The sequence below is a fragment of the Myxocyprinus asiaticus genome, chromosome 40 (assembly GCF_019703515.2).
Source record: "Myxocyprinus asiaticus isolate MX2 ecotype Aquarium Trade chromosome 40, UBuf_Myxa_2, whole genome shotgun sequence".
In the NCBI taxonomy this organism is placed as follows: Eukaryota; Metazoa; Chordata; class Actinopteri; order Cypriniformes; family Catostomidae; genus Myxocyprinus; species Myxocyprinus asiaticus.
The window spans coordinates 31372149-31389408 of NC_059383.1; the positions used below are offsets into that span (position 1 = coordinate 31372149).

A 17260-nucleotide genomic window follows, 5' to 3' on the forward strand; every position below is an offset into this window, starting at 1 on the left:
CTGGAGAACAAACATCAGTCAGATAACATGCAGAAAAACACACATATTGTTTTACAGGACTGTGATAAAAAAGAAACACTTTGAAATGACATGAGGAAAGGAAATGACAAATTTTTAATTTTTGGGTGAACTATCCATACTGGTCTCATAGTAATTTAGCAAGATTTTTGCCTGCCTTGATCTATGTATCGCTGCAGTTTTCTGGTGAAATGAACACTACAACAACAAATTTTATTCACTTTCATGCAAATCATGAGGAACACAGTAGATTCATTCTTTATTTACATTTATTTTTTGCTCTGTTTCCCACACAATATGATCTTATTACATTAAAACGCTTTAACTATAATGGATGATTTAATAGACGATACATTTTAACGCATAACCAATTGCATATACAAGCTTATTCAAGCATGACTGACTTGCGCAGTGGCGTAATTGATAGTGTTGGACTTTGAATGCAGGGTCGAGGGCAGCAAAGCACATTGAGCCGACACATACAAGTGTCGAAAGTGTCATAAAAGCACCTCAAAATGATGTGGCTGCTTCAGCTATTGCATTTTTCATCTCACATTTGCTTTTTTTAACACTATCAGTTAGATTTAGATGTAGCAGTTAGGGTAAGCATGTCAGCTTTGTTCATTCGCAGATGCTATTTTCACTTTGGTGCAAATAATGGTATATGCTATTTACACCCCAGTGCAAATCGTGGCAGATATTATTTGCACCCCAACGCTGGTGCAAATAATGGTAGATACTAATTGCACCCTGGTGCAAATAGTGTCAGATCCTATTTGCACCCATATTTAATTTCTAACATACAGTATATGGGCATCAATGCAGTGTGTTTATTTTGTTTATTTAGAGTCCCACAGACACACTACATTAAACCCTAAACTTAACCCTAACCTTATCTTAGAAAAAATAACCTTGGTTTTACTATAGTAACCAAAGTTTCACCATAGTATTTTGTTGTAAATTACAATAGCCACAAAATTAACCATGGTTACTATATTACCACCATATTACTGTAGCAACACCATGGTTAATTGCATTAAAACTATGGTTTCTGCCAAAAAACATGGTTACTACAATATTACTATAGTAATACAGTGATGCGATCTACACACAAGCGATGTCGAGCCACGAGAACGAGTGTGATCGATAGACCTCGCCTCCGGAACAAACTCTCCTCTGCACTCCCTGACATTCACCGTGACCACATCACTGCGATGAAATCAAAATTATTTTTAGTAGTATTAAAGGAAATATTAAGAGTGGAAACAGGAAATCTGATGGGAAAAAGAGTGGGACAAAAGGCGGAATCGAACCGTGGTCGCTAGGACAACACTACACACCTATTGGTTAGTCTGTCGTATATTACTGTGGTTTCACCTGACTATTGGGGTGCAAATAGCTGCACTGTGTGGCAGATGCTATTTACACAGGGGTGCAAATAGACACTGCATTGGTCATTTCACAATAGAAAAAAAAAGATAATCTCAAATTTGCTTTGTAATGAACCATGTCATTTAATTTAGCCAAAAAGTTGCCACAGTCACATAATTTTGGAACTATCCCTTAAAGACATGGAGTCTAGGGCCACATGTTTATTTGTGAATGCGCTTGTGCTGTCAAGTCAATCAGTACTAATCCTGCTGAAGCTTCAGAAGACTTTCACATGAGTCAGCCATCACATTTTACTTTCAACTGCCAACAAAATCTCATCTGCCAGGCTATCCTCCCTTGCCCACACTACACAATTCTCTCCTTTTATTCCTCTTTCTCTCTTTCGTACCCCTCCCCCTCAGCCCATCTCCAGCATACCTTCTCTCCAGTGTTCATCCGTTTACTGGCAGAGAATTCCTTCAAGGAGCGTGTCACCTCCCTGTAAGCGAGGGAAATGAGAAAGGGATGTTACCATTTACAGACAAAAATGAGGATATTATGGGGGGAGAAAGATAAAAAAAAGAACTAAATATGACCAAATAATAAGGTTTAACTCACTGAGACACCTCTGCGATATGTTTGTGTCGTAGCGCCACCCAGAGGTCATCGTCTTCATGCAGCAGGACTTCCTTCTCGCGAGAGTCACCTATGCCACTGGTCTCATACCTACCAAATCAAATCAAACTATTTATATTCCTTACTTAAAACCAGACTTTTCACAATCCAACTAACTTGTGATAGACCGAATTATTTTGGGATGAATGGTATCGCCAAATGCACATACCTCATTCACTATGTATCTATTCTGCATTCTACAAATACATTTCTTTCATCACTTAGCGGGCAAATTTTGTTTATGCTCACTCACTTGTAGACGTCGTTCTCGATGGGCAGCAGGTCATATGCCATAGCCTGGAAGGTAAGCTCATGTAGGACAGGGGAGACGGGGTCGAAACCTCGATCCAGAATAATGAGCTGAGAGCGGGCCTTGTCTGGACCCTGCACCGAAATACATGCAGATGTCTGAAAATATTCTAACAATTCATAATCAGCTCAAGGCATTTTTAGCTAATAATTCCACCCACAGATATAATACAATGGGCAGTAATTAAGTTGTTTATCTCACCCATGAGATAAACAATGATTTAGGATCCATTTTTGTAATATTCATATGTATTATCCTTCCTCCTTTCTCTCCATGCAGTACAGTACAATAATTAATGTGCCACTCACCTCACCCATAGTGGGATCATCTGCCTTGTAGGCGTCCAGTTTGTCTTGAAGCAACTGAGCCAGAGTGGCATTATCTTTGTATTCCCTGTGCACATAGAAGCAGATTATTAGGACAGACAGACAGACAGACAGACAAAAATTTAGACAGTCAACCCCCGGGCACTGGTTGCTCATTTTGTTGATCCTAACAAGCAGCCATTTCCTGGAATCCAATCAAGAGATGGCTTAGCATGACTTCTCCTTTTGTTGCTGCATCTACACTGCTTTCATCCTGCCAATATGTCAGCAATTATAGAAGCACAAATGAAAGAGTGTATAAAATAAGAGGAGGGTCTGTTGGAGAATTCATTCTAAAGACTATCTCAGCAAAACATGTTTCTGCCATAATGGCCCCTGGTGTCTTACCCTCGGTATCGTACAGCAGGGTACTCCTTTAGTGTGGCACAAAGTGTGGCCAGTTGCTCGGCCAGTCGTTCCATCACAGGGTTCTTCAGCTGTGTCTTATGAGGGCTGTAGAAGCTCTGTAAGGCATCAGGGTTGTCCAGAGAGAACACCTAAACACACATTCATACTCATCAGTGATAGACCAATATACTGTATCAGCGCGGCCAATTAATCAGGCTTTTTTTATTTTTATTTTTTTGCCATTTTGAGATTTTGGTGTTAGCCGATAACTGTGCCAGCTTGCCCGAAGTAGCAGTTCCCCCCTCGTATCAATGCCAAATTGATAGTGCAAATGTTCTATTTTCAAGTATTTTTTCGTTTTCTTTGAGTAGTTGTTGTGCAAAAAAATTGGAAAATTCACAAAAAATAAATTGCGGCCAGTAAAAGCTGTTTATTTGCACGCACTGTCTGCGCTGGTTTAGCGCCTGATTCACTAAAGGAATTATGCAGATCAGGCAATGATGCAGCAAACCCAATTTGCATGCTGCAATTCCGATCTTGTGGGCCAGTTCTGAACAATATATAGAGGAGGATGCAGCAGACCACTGCAATCTGGCACACTTTGTCAGCACTGTACAGTATCACTCCACTACTGTGATCCAGACACCTTAATCATCTCTTTAACATGCCGAAAGCGCACACGACTACACCGTACATCTGGATATATGCCATGTTATAACACTCTTCTCCATTATTTGATCATTATTTGATTAATTTGTACTGCCACAATCAATAGAAAATGTACACAATCATCGCTTTGAAATAAATCCAGTTTACCGCCTGCTTTCCTGGGGCGGTAACGAAGGTTGTTTAATTAACAAAAGAACTGAGTCAGCACAACTTAGAAATGCTATATGTATTCATTAGCACATTTACAGTAGTACAATATAGAGGAGAATAAGTGTACAAAAATAGCATGGAGTTGCATCTATGAAGCACAATCTGTAATGAGCCTAATTTACTGTACATAGAAAGGATGCATGTTTCTGCAAAAAGGAATGACAATGACTTTATTTAAATACTCAAAACGCAGCACTATTTCAGCGCTGGTTGTTCCTGCTAGAACTAGATTAGATTGCAGGTGGTTAGTGAATAAGACGCAGGTGTTCGCTCTTAAATGCCACACGCAAATGTTTAATGATTTCGCCCCCAAGTGTTTCATTTCAGCAATTTTGCATGTGTATTAAATTGTATAGAGTGTATACCAGCATTATATTGTCCAATGGTCACCCTGTTCTCTAGATGTCTGCATTGGCAATTGAAGAACTATATTGGTTGACCACTTGTACTCATTCTGTAATTACAACTATCCATTCTGTCTGCTGTTTTGTCTAATAATTTTTCCAAATTTGAAATATCCACAGCAAATGATTACCTAAATACAGTGTTTTATGCATGTAAAATAGATACCAAAGACCTCAATGGCATTATGTCACAAAATGTGCTTCTCTACATCCTGTTTCCAAACTGTTGGGTTGAGTGAGATGACTCTTCGTCTTTACAGTTACAATCTGTGATTCGGGCCTTTCCTTCCTGCCTTTGTGTTTCCTATGTCCGAATCCCTGGCATACCTCTCTCTCTGACTGTAACAAACTCAGTCTGTCTGGATTTGTCGGCAACATTTTTTTTATCACCATTTGTTCTTTTTCAGTCTCAAGTACGACTGTGTTTAAATGTTCTTTTCCTTTCTTATTTTGCATTCATGTCATGATTTACAGTATAAATGCCTCTCATAACTATTCTATCTCTCTATATTTTAACAGTGCTCATTCACAACCACCCATCCCCACCCCCTGTCTGCACACACAAGGTCACATGACTATCCTTCTGTTCAGCAGATGGGTTCCCCCTGATGCTCATTGCCTCTTATAACCTCCTCTGATTGGCTGCTGCTTCTGTGAATGCTGCATGGGCCAATTACACGTGGCTGAACGAGGATGGCTTGTAAAGCACTGAGCTCCAGCATCACGACATGAGAAACGCACAGACTCCACTGACTTAATCCTAGCAGACAGCATCAGCAGCAAGGCATTGTGGGCCAGACTACACCCCCATCCAGCCTCAGAGCTATTCTGGAACAGTCTTTTTGAACAGAGCTACAGTCACTAATTTCCATTTCTATTCTTTTTTTAAATGTTTTTTTTTGTTTTTGTTTTTTTTATCCCCTGTTCTCCCAATCTGGAATGCCCAATTCCCACTACTTAGTAGGTCCTCGTGGTGGCACAGTTACTCAGAGTGGTGGTGGTGTAGTGGGCTAAAGCACATAACTGGTAATCAGGTTGCTGGTTCGATTCCCACAGCCACCACCATTGTGTCCTTGAGCAAGACACTTAACTCCAGGTTGCTCCGGGGGGATTGTCCCTGTAATAAATGCACTATAAGTCGCTTTGGATAAAAGTGTCTGCCAAATGCATAAATGTAAATGTAAATGTTTCTCACCTCAATCTGGGTGGCGGAGGACAAGTCTCAGTTGCCTCCGCTTCTGAGACCATCAATCCATCACATGGCTCATTGTGCATGACACCGCGGGGACTCCGCATGTGAAGGATCATGCTACACTCCACGATCCACACACAAAGTCCCACGTGCCCCATTGAGAGCGAGAACCACTAATTGCAACCACAAGGAGGTAACCCCATGTGACTCTACCCCCCCTAGCAACCGGGCCAATTTGGTTGCTTAGGAGACCTGGCTAGATTCACTCAGCACACCCTGGATTTGAACTCGTGACTGCAGGAGTGGTAGTCAGCGTCAATACTCGCTAAGCTACCCAGGCCCCCTCTAAATTTCATTTCTAAATGCATTCACATTATTTCCCTGCATTCTTATCACTCCCACACACACACACACTCTCTCACTCTCTCTCTTTCTCTCTCTCTCTCTAGCTCCTTCATTGCCTAAGATGCTCACCTGGGACTCATAGGGCAGGAAGGCGATGTTGATCTCATTCAGGGTTTTAACGGTTTTAGAGGCCCGGCTCTTGACCACCTCATTAAACAGGGGGTCCGGGCAAGCTGCAGAAGACACATACAGTTTAGCCAAATGTACAACAGCTGTTATATTTAGTGGAAATGCGGTTTATTTTTTAACTATTTGGGTCATTTACTACTGAGCCCCTTAGAGGACAGGGAGGGAATGTATTTTCTGAAATAGTTCTGCTTTCCTTTGCAGTAGTTTTACGTTCCCTTGAAATAGTTTGCATTCTATCACAGTAAGTTTTGCGAGGGAATGCAAAACTACTACAGAAAAATGTTTTCCTCCCTGCCCTAAAATAAACATGGACCTAAAGTATTTTTTCAACATCATGGTCCCAGGTTAAAATTTATAAAGTGAGAATTAAGGTAATATGGGACTTTTTTGCATTTTGAACTTCCACAATGTACTATGATTGTCACCCCAATAATTCAAAGCAATAACTGAGATGATTGATAGATAGATAGACAGACAGACAGACAGAGAGACAGATAATGTCTCTGTGCTCGGCTCTCAGATTGGATTGTCTGATCATTCATTTATTGAACTAAGTTGTGAAACCCCTCTCCCCAGGTCATGTCTGAAATCTATTATGACCTACCGCAACTTACTGAACTTACCTGTCCCACTGACATCCTCACTAGATACAATACATCCATTCTAATGCCCTTGATTTACATGCCCATCTTTAGAGTAGACTTGTCCCCTCCACTCACTCGTCTCCCTGGTTTACACCTAAACTTCGCACTCTGAAAGCTGCAGGATGCCGTCTCTTTAAGAAAACCGGTTTAACTGCTCATTCACCTGCCTACAATGACCATATGCAGACATACAAATCTGCATTAAATGCTGCACGCTCAGCATATTTTTCTTCCCTTATCAATAATGCCTCTTCCAGACCCAAAACATTCTTTTCCACTGTTAACAAACTCACCAACCCACCTGTGTCTGTTGTTTCTGATTCTCCTGATCTCTGTCAGTCATTTCTTCACTTTTTTCAAAATAAAATTAATTCACTATTCAAACTTTTCCCTCGTATCATATCTCCAGACGCACCACAGGATTTCCTCACTGACCTCATCATTGGCACATTTTCTGACTTTGCCCCTAATAGCCCACCTGCAATTACTGAGTTAATCAAGAAATCTAATTCTACTTCCTGTCAGTTAGACCCGGCCCCAACCGCCTTGCTTAAACATTGTCTGTCTGCCATTTCGGTGCCTGTCTCCCTCCTCATCAACGTACTTCTTAGTACTGGTATTGTCCCTCTAGAACTAAAAACTGCAGCTGTAACACCAGTATTAAAAAAGCCCGGCCTAGACCCTTCTGACCTTAAAAATAAACGTCCCATTTCAAATCACCCTTTTCTGTCCAAATTGATGGAAAAAGTGGTTGCCTCTCAGCTACAATCCTATCTGGCCTCACACAATCTCTTTGGAAACCAGATTGAAAACACTCATCCACTCTATAGCACATCGACTGCACTCATTAGAGTCGTTAATGATCTTCTAATGGTCGCAGACTCTGGTGCCCTCACTATTCTTGTTCTCTTATGGCAATTTCCCACTGCACGTTACGGTTCGACTCGACTCTGCTCGCTTTACTTTTCTGAGCTTGCTTTTCCACTGCAGTTTAGTGCCGCCTCAACATGGGTGGGATTATAGGCTGATCGTCATAGTTGCGCCGCCTCTTCTGCCGTGACACCATCTTAAACGCGACACAAACATTACTGACCATAAACAATAACACGACCGCTGGCTGTTAGCTACTAGCTCATTGTGCTGCATAAAGCAGTTGTTGCATGGTGATTTTACACAAGTGTAACAGTTAAATTGGCCTGGTTGTTTTAGAAGCAAGCTTTCCAGTAGCTGGTCAACTAAATAAAGTGAAACTTTCAAGCAGAATATAGAGTTAACATAACAAAACATACCATCCTCCATCGTGGAATCCAACAACGCTGTGGCCGAGTCCAGGGCACTCTCCCTCCCATTGCTCGCCGGTCTATTGCCATAGATAGCATCCATTTGGTCAAACCACTTCCACTTTCTTCTGTTTGAACCACTCCGGCTGTTGTGGTCCTTGATGGTTCTGTAGTCATTTACGTTTTTTTTACTTTTCCCTACACTGTTGGTAGGTCCGGTGGTAGCCGTGTGCGGCCAACAGCTGAGACACTTCCTGAAAGACTTTTTCATTTCACGTCGTTTCGTTCGTTGCTAACGAGAGGAGCGTCTGCACCTCGTTTATTGATCATGGTGTGGTTTTGCACACAGCCATTTCTTTTTACAATTCGAAAGTCATGTGAACAAATGACACTGCTATCGCTGTTGCTAACTTTAAAACTAGCGGGTTGATGTCCCGTGTCGCAAATCCAGTGACGCTGGTAGTGACTATTCTTTCTGACCAATCAGTGATCTGCAAGGTTTTGATGTCACATTTAGTATCGGCTAGGCTCGCTTGGAACTTCAACAGAGGTGGTACTAAAAAAAGTGTCAGGTACCAGGTACTATCCACAGTGGAGACCCAAAAAGCAAGCAGAGTCGAGTCGAGTCGAGCTGTACCGTGCAGTGGAAAAGCCCCATTAGATCTCAGTTCTGCATTTGACACTATCTCACACAGTATACTCATTTCTCACCTCTCTGTTATTGGCATTTCTGGTACTGTACTATCCTGGTTCAATTCTTATCTCTCTGACCATCAACACTACATCTCTATTCATCAGTCAAAATCTACTACAGCTCCTGTTTCTCAAGGCGTCCCTCAGGGTTCTGTTCTTGGTCCACTGCTCTTCATCACTTATATGCTTCCCCTGGATCACATCATCCAACAACACAAACTCAACTTTCAATGTTATGCTGATGACACAGCTTTATATCTGTTCAAAACCCACTGCCCCCTTCCCCACAAGCCTCTTATCTGCATGTATCAGTGACATCAATACCTGGATGACCAATAATTTTCTCAAACTTAACACTGACAAAACTGATGTACTTTTAGTTCCTGGTCAGACCCTCCTCTACAGTCAGAAACCTCGGCATTATTTTTGATTCTTCACTCTCCTTCCTCCCTCCCATCTCTTCTCTCACAAAAGCTGCTTTCTTTAACCTCTGAAATATTGCCAGGCTACACCCTATTCTCAATATAAAAGATGCAGAGACTCTTGTTCACGCTTTCATCACTTCATGACTCGACTATTGTAATGCCCTATTTTCTGGTCTCCCCATTAAAACAATCAATAAACTGTAATACATTCAGAATTCTGCAGTTCGGGTTCTCACTTATTCCAAGAAATCATCTCACATCACCACCATTTTACGTAGACTGCACTGGCTACCTGTCTCTTACCGCATTCAGTATAAATTACTTCTTACAAAATGTAAAAATCTACATGGTCTTTCCCCTCCTTACATCACAGATCTTATTCATCCCTACACACCATCTCGCTCACTCAGGTCTTCTGACTTCGGTTTACTACTCATCCCACGTTACAAGCTAACATCACTGGATGGCAGGGCTTTTAGCACTGCTGCTCCAACATTATGGAACTCTATCCCTCCGTGACCTCAACACCATACATGATTTCAAAACCCAACTCATAACATATCTCTTTGCCCTATGTCATTCTGACTCTTAATTGATCTGCTCTTCTGTGTTTTTTATTTAAAAAAAAATTATTTGCTTGCTACTTGTAAAGCGTCCTTAAGTTTGTAGAAAGGCGCTATATAAATAAACATATTAATATTATTATTATTATTATTATTATTATTATTATTAGAGAGAAAGAGAGTGACAGATAGATAGACAGATAGATGGATGGATGGAGGGAGGGAGGGAGGGGTGGTTAAAAATATAGATTTTCTGATGCATTGCTATCATAATATGAACAATCTCGATATCGAATCTTAAATTCTTTTACACTATGCGCAACCCTCTACTACAATGTGAGGATATCTCTTGCTTTCGCAACCAAATGTCACGCTATGCGACTAAAATGTATGTATTTGTCAACTGGCTGGTAAATGTTTACATTTCACTGATTGTGTAGTATAGTGGTGGAGTATTCAGCAGCAAAATCCTTTCACTGTGTGTTGAGAGTAAAAGTTGTTCCCTGTAATGCGTGTCCAAAGACGAGACACGCAACCTATTTGTCATTGACAAATGTGTCTTTTAATAGCCTTTCTGTTCTCTACAGTCAGCTGTTGATCAAAAACAACAAAATAAACATTTAATTCTAATAAAGCCATATGGAGATAATGGAGATAAAGCCATCCAAGTCCTCGTTTATATGCTCTCATTTACAGACACCCTTTACAAAAATGCCGGTTTTGTTAAAGAGACAGTACAGGTACATGTTCAACAAATCAATGTAAATAAGTGTAAATAGTACAAATTATGCAATTAAACAATAAGCATACCAAAAATGTATGAAATATAATATCTTATTTATTGATTGAATACATGGATTTGTTCAGTTTTAAAAAAGCCAAAATGTAAACAAAATGATGAAAAACTAATAAAAACATAATAAGTCAAATTAATATTTTCGTAATGTTCCTAGTTAGAAGGTCCCCTGGATAATTTACAGCATTAGCTGGGAGAGAATATCTTTCATATGAAAGCTAAAGGGACATTATATTATCCAGGGTTTGAAATTAACTTTTTGGCTCACTGGCCACTGTGGCTAGTAGTTTTCCAAGGTCAACTCAATTTTCACTAGACAAAATCCCCCACCTCGCAAAAAGTGATAAAGGAGACTGGAGACTGTGACTGCATGCATTTGTTTGCACATTCCATTTAAACAGGAATGATACGAGTTCAGCAGGACACAGGCCTAATGGTTTAAGTAACCTATAAAATATCCAAAGGCAAACACCAGTTAGAACAGTAGTAGGATAGAACAGGATGAAAATTTGTCAATAATTTTTCCATAATTCATGGAAGTTTCAACCCCTTTAAATTCTACTATTGTTTAACAGTGGCATTTGTAATGACAAGGCCATTAAGTAAGATCACAGCTTCACTGTGGTTAGGTTAATGTTGATAGTCTTTTCTAAAAAATAAAACTGTAGTGTTTGTTATGAAAAAGCTAACAGACTAAACACATTTAGAAACCTTTCACTACCACTTTCACAATTGTAGCCTGATAAAAATCTAATAGATTCGCCCTAATACACTTAAAATGAATCTATACCTACAAGTTACCAGTTAGTGTTACTGCATTAAACATATTCTATATTTTAGTAAGGATGATGATGTGTATTTTAAAAACTGATGATGTATTTGTCTCCTCTTTACATTGTGTGTATATAATGTATGTGCTGTCTAGCAGTTTGAGAGGTTTGACTTCCTCCATGTAGCGCTTTATACTAGAATGTTCTCTGTAGAATTAAAATGGGTCACATTAGTTTTCTGTTTTCCACTGACCGCCGCAATATCGATTGAAGTGCGACTGAATCATGCAAGGTTCGCTCTGTGCTGTTTCAGAGCTCTGGTGATTTTATCTCTGGAGCGTGCTGTGTGCGCTGCGGCGGTTCACATGAAAGCACACTTCATTCGCCCCACAAAGATGTGTGTGTAAGTTATGAGAGGCATGAATAAATTTCCTTCAGCAGCAGCTCCGAGTCGCCCTACATACACAGAATTTTCAATGCAGGTAAAACCCTGAAAAAACTTCATTAGCAAAAGTGGCTAGTACGAGTGTCAGTGTTACCCGCCACGGCCGATTTTTACCTGCATTTGGCGGGTGTTAATTTCAAACCCTGATTATAACTGAAATATACCCATAGGAACTGATATTGAATCGAAAGTAAAATCGAATTGAAATGAACGCTTATGAATCGGAATAGAATTGAATCGGGAAATCTTGATCAATACCAGCCCTGGACGGATAGATGGGTGGATGGATAGATGGATGGATGGATGGATGTTGTTTAATTCGTTTAATTCATTGGATCACCAACCAAATCATTAAAGCTGGGCTACCTTTTAAATCTGATATTACATAACATTGAGTGTGTGTGTGTCTCCATTAATACTGTAGTATGAAGTATGCTTGCATAGCCCTTTAAGTACAGTGGAATGCCCTCGCATACTCACAGTCAGTGAAGAACACATGAGCCGCTTTATATTTCGTTGAATGGGGATCTTTGAAGTCATTAATGAGCATCTGCACAGACTGGAAAGAGACAGAAAATAAGGTTTACACAAGAGTTAGTGTGTGTGTGTGTGTGTGTGTGTGTGTGTGAGCATGTTGGGTTGCTATAGCAATCGCAGCAGCCAATAGAAGTGGTGGGGGGTTTTGGGCTGTTTGTGTAGGCTGAGTCAATACTGTGTGCATAAGTGAGTGACATATGTTCAGTGTGTACTATGTGAATGTTTCTCCTCCATACTGAGAGCATAAAGTCTACACTACCACTATCCTTTTCTCTCTGTGTGAGTGTCAAGGTGTAACTGGTATATTAGTGCTTTTTAAAATATCATGTATTGAGTACCTTCTCAGTGGGGGTGATCAGGTAAATGGCCTCCAAGGAGGGCAGAGGCTCTCTTCTCTTGTTAATGTCTTCAACAACTGCAGGGATAAAGAGAAAAACAGAGTTTGTCATTCTCAGGGCTGTCGCTTAAAGACCAGTAATGTGTATTAAGAAAATAAATGGTGCCGATTTTGATTTCATGTTCAAAGTAAGATTTTTATCAGATGTATGCTTTCCAGATAATGTCTCTCTGTCTCTGTGACATATGGGTGCTTACAGAATTGTTGATTTGAGAAGTTAATTTCCTTCTGGCCTTTATTCAGAAATCAAAACCCTGACTCAGTGCTACATCAGCAAAGCAGTTGAATAAGCCTTTTGTCTGTTTGGCAACAGTAACACTTCACCATTTCCTGTCCAGTCTGGATCTATATGAGAGGTTTCAGATTCAGACTTTTTAGTGCTTAGGAGCCATGGCATAGCGGTAAGCACACATACCCCAAAACATTCCAAAACTCAGTTACAGTTTAAGCTGGATTTTATAGCAGGGAGAGGTCAAAATGTGAGGACTGACTTACTAGTGATGCCCTCTGTCATGATGTCGGTCATTTTGCAACAAGAGGAGAGCATCCTCATACTGAGCTGGTCCACTATCAGAGCCTAGAGACACAAAACAAGGAAATACTGAAAGGAATAAAATACAAGGTTCAATACAAGTTAAGCTCAATCGACAGCATTTGTGACAATATTGATTACCCCAAAAATAAAGTTTGACTTGCCCCTCCGTTTCTTTAAAAAAAGCAAAAATCTGGGTTGCAGTGAGGCACTTACAAGAAGTGAATGGGGGCTAATTTTTGAACCTTAAAACAGAGGCAGACTGGCCATCGGGAGAACCGGGACTTTTCCCGGTGGGCCAGCCGTGAAACAGGGCTGCGATATGCCAAAGTGGGCCGCGATATGCCAAAAAGGCCTCGAAACGGTGCCATGATGTGCTGAAGGGGGCCAATCATCAACTGTTCTCCAGGGCTGATTTTTGTTCCCAGTCCGCCCCTGCCTTAAATTACTCACTAGCCACAAGACATAAACAATATGTATGATTTAAGTGTGATAAAATCACTTACTAACCTTTTCTGTGTAAAGTTATAGCCAATTTTATAACTTCATTGCCATGGCGATATTATGTCAGCAAACCTTAAAACGACGGTAAAAACTACGATTTAAACAAATTTACAGCTCAATTAATACATGAGTTTTAACAGAAGAATTAATGTAAGTGCCTTTATAAAATGATATGCCTCACAATTCTGCCTTTTTTTTTTTTTTTTTTAAAGGGAGGAACAAGTCAAAATTAATTTGTGGTAATCAACATTATGCCACAAATGCTGTCGATTGAACTTAACTTGTATTGAACATGGAATATTCTTTGACTCACTGGAGAGAGAGGAAACAATGAGATAACCAGCAAAAACACACACACACACACCCACACATACATACAATCATTTGTCCAGCATTATGCAGAACTGCCACAGTAAAAGTACAGAATTGGGCTACTTTTAAATACTTGCTGTGGGTTGATTTCTTTGTTCCATGGTTTGAGCGTTTAACATGCATGATTTCTTGCATCGATTTAGATTTGCATGATTTTTGACCAATCAATAGCCAATCTTCTGCAGGTCAAAACGGGTAGGATGTATAGTATTTTTCATGGAAACAGATAGGCCAACTGCGGCTATGATTACAATACAGTGAATTTACAGGTGAAAAAATGTAGCAATAAAAATAAATAAATTAAAAGCAGCAAGGTACTGTAAGCATTTATATTATCCAAGCAATCCCCTAAAAGCCTGTCCCACCTCAGTTGAAATGTATTGCATTAAGTTACTTTGTAAATAATACATTTTACATATGTATTGAGGTTTGCCTTTGCGGGGGCTGGTTTTATTCATCATAGGGCTGTTTGGTCAAACAGATCTGGCAACCCTGGATGAAATTGTTTGGTCTTAATTATGCACACTAATTGCCTGGTCTGCATCTAAGGGACCCAGGTAATGACATAAGGAGAGTATGGCTGCTATGGTGATGAGGTGAATGAGTTCGCCTTACCTTCCATTCTCCCTTCTTCTTCACCTTCTTAATAACATCGTTCATAATCTCTGTAAAGGAAAAAACAATACACATCAGATGTCTGCAGTTCATGAATCTCCCAGACTAGTCTTAACTCCTTTCTTCAAACAGAAATACACACTGTACTAGGTTTCATTTTCGCCATCTGCCGTTATTCATTCACTAAAAGCAATAACATGATTAATAGCTGCAAGATTATTTCGAATGGCTCTAGACTCATCACAGGACACAAAATCATTTGGCAATTAAAGGCAGCGTATGTCTGTGGCTGAGCTGCCATCATATACAACAAAACACGGCATTGGTTCATAAATGACGTTAATAGCTATTGATGCACACACTATAAAATATGAAGGCATTGGTGCTGGTATGCCCATTCTGTGCCCGACACACCTAACTGTGCCTACTGGTCCACATACTAAAATGGATTATCTCTCTCCCTTGCTTTCTTTGACTGGTTTGTGGACATGGTATTCTTTTAAATACATTGGTACATGAATATGCTAATCATTCAGTACCATGGTACAATTTAGAGCACCACTGTATAATCATCTAATACTATCACTACCGTGGTACCAGCACAGTATTTTTTGTAAGCGGGCATGTCTATCAGTATTGCGGCTAGCACACTATCAGATGTACAACATCAAGCACAGGGCTGATGCAGCATTCACTCTGGTAGCAAATTGAATCTTCTGTATCTTCAGAATCTTTCCATTCAGATGTCAGTTTCCATGTCAGTTTCTAACAGACAGCAACTCCAACTAAATGTTAAATGAAAGTAGCGGATCATTGAGAATTAAATCTGGGTAGAATGATGTGTGAATCTTTTCCTGTATAGCTCTCTGCTCTATTTCTTTCTCTGTATTGCTCTTTTATTCACTCTGATGTACTGTAAATAATCACATCAAGAAGGGATTGGGCGGTGGCGAGCATGTTTGTGTGTTGTGGCCAGTATTAGCCTGATTGCAAATGCTAGCCATCTGGTTGTGGCATTAGAATAAATGCGCTCGGGATGATTTTGTGGCTTTGACATTTGTTGCCGGTGCTGTGAGCCAGAGTTAAGCCCCTCTGTGGTAGAAAACACAAGGTTCTGACCGAATGCAGATGGATTTTGGTTGTTTAAACACAGAGCTTGTTTTAGTGAATGGTGAAGAGATTAGCAGGTCAGTCAAAAGCTGAGGGGAGATTTAGCATTGATTCTAATAGCAATTCATATTAGCGAATGCCACACCTATTCAAAGTGAACCAATCAATGCGCCAATGAAAACATATTTGTCAGATGTCTGACCTATTGGATAGGAAAGTGCTGTGGTTTTTCATCAAAGACAAATAACTAGAAAGGCTACAACGTTGCCGGAGGAGAATTCAGCATGGCTTTTTATAACGTCTATTCTGGTGCCAAATCTAGAGTCACAGTAGGTGTACAGTATACTGTTTATTTGGATGCCTAGGGTTATCATTAGGGTCTAGGGGCACAAACAGCCTTTGAAAGAAATGCAACCCAGTAAGCACAAATGTGTGGCCAAGACTTCTGTGAAAACATGCATTATCTGGAAAGCACCACACTTTATTTTTCATACACTGTCACTTGCTATTGTTACCTTAAGGAGACATTTCTGCTTTATCTAACCTTTAAAATTGGTTCTGTTTGTGTAATCTAATGTATTCAGGTTGATTCAGTGATGTTAATATTTTTTGGTTGAATACAAACTGTTAATTCAGATGTTACATGATGCACAGTTGTTAGGTTAACATTTTTCTGGTATTTTTGTCTATAGGGCTGGGTGATATATTGTATATGGAAGAATCACACTGTATTCACAATTATTTTATTTGTCTATTCCAGCACCAAAAATAGTGTTTGAGTTGGTAAATTTGAAACAGTCCATTTCAATTAATGAATTCATAAATCTGATTCAATGATGCATTTGCATCATCATTCAAAACTGGTCACTTAAGTCTCTGCTTGGCATTTCTCACATATCAAAATAAAATGTTTTTGTAAAAATATACACTGGTGGCCAGAAGTTTGGAATAATGTACAGATTTTGCACTTATGGAAAGAAATTGGTACTTTTATTCACCAAAGTGGCATTCAACTGATCACAATGTATAGTCAGGACATTAATAATGTGAAAAATTACTATTACAATTTGAAAAAAATGTTCAGAACTTCTTAAACTACTTCAAAGAGTTCTCATCAAAAAATCCTCCATGTGCAGCAATGACAGTTTTGCAGATCCTTGGCATTCTAGCTGTCAGTTTGTCCAGATACTCAGGTGACATTTCATCCCACGCTTCCTGTAGCACTTTCCAGAGATGTGGCTGTCTTGTTGGGCACTTCTCACGCACCTTACAGTCTAGCTGATCCCACAAAAGCTCAATTTGTTTAAGATCCATAACACTCTTTTCCAATTATCTGTTGTCCAATGTCTGTGTTTCTTTGTCCACTCTAACCTTTTCATTGTGTTTTTCTGTTTCAAAAGTGGCTTTTTCTTTGCAATTCTTCCCATAAGGCCTGCACCCCTGAGTCTTCTCTTTACTGTTGTACATGAAACTGGTGTTGA

The 17260-nt window shown here is 39.8% G+C and overlaps 1 protein-coding gene across 2 annotated transcripts in view; it reads right to left on the reverse strand.

Moving 5' to 3' along the window:
- Positions 1 to 17260, reverse strand: part of LOC127430589 (syntaxin-binding protein 1) — a 43733-nt gene that overhangs the window by 13811 nt on the left and 12662 nt on the right. For both annotated transcript variants that reach the window (XM_051680462.1, XM_051680463.1), the window contains exons 2-11: positions 14670 to 14719; positions 13142 to 13223; positions 12588 to 12664; positions 12193 to 12271; positions 6037 to 6140; positions 3088 to 3236; positions 2683 to 2767; positions 2318 to 2448; positions 2008 to 2115; positions 1828 to 1888 (exon numbers count right to left, since the gene is read on the reverse strand). In XM_051680462.1, coding sequence (XP_051536422.1) covers positions 1828 to 1888; positions 2008 to 2115; positions 2318 to 2448; positions 2683 to 2767; positions 3088 to 3236; positions 6037 to 6140; positions 12193 to 12271; positions 12588 to 12664; positions 13142 to 13223; positions 14670 to 14719 — 926 coding nt within the window. The remainder of the gene's footprint in view (positions 1 to 1827; positions 1889 to 2007; positions 2116 to 2317; positions 2449 to 2682; positions 2768 to 3087; positions 3237 to 6036; positions 6141 to 12192; positions 12272 to 12587; positions 12665 to 13141; positions 13224 to 14669; positions 14720 to 17260) is intronic.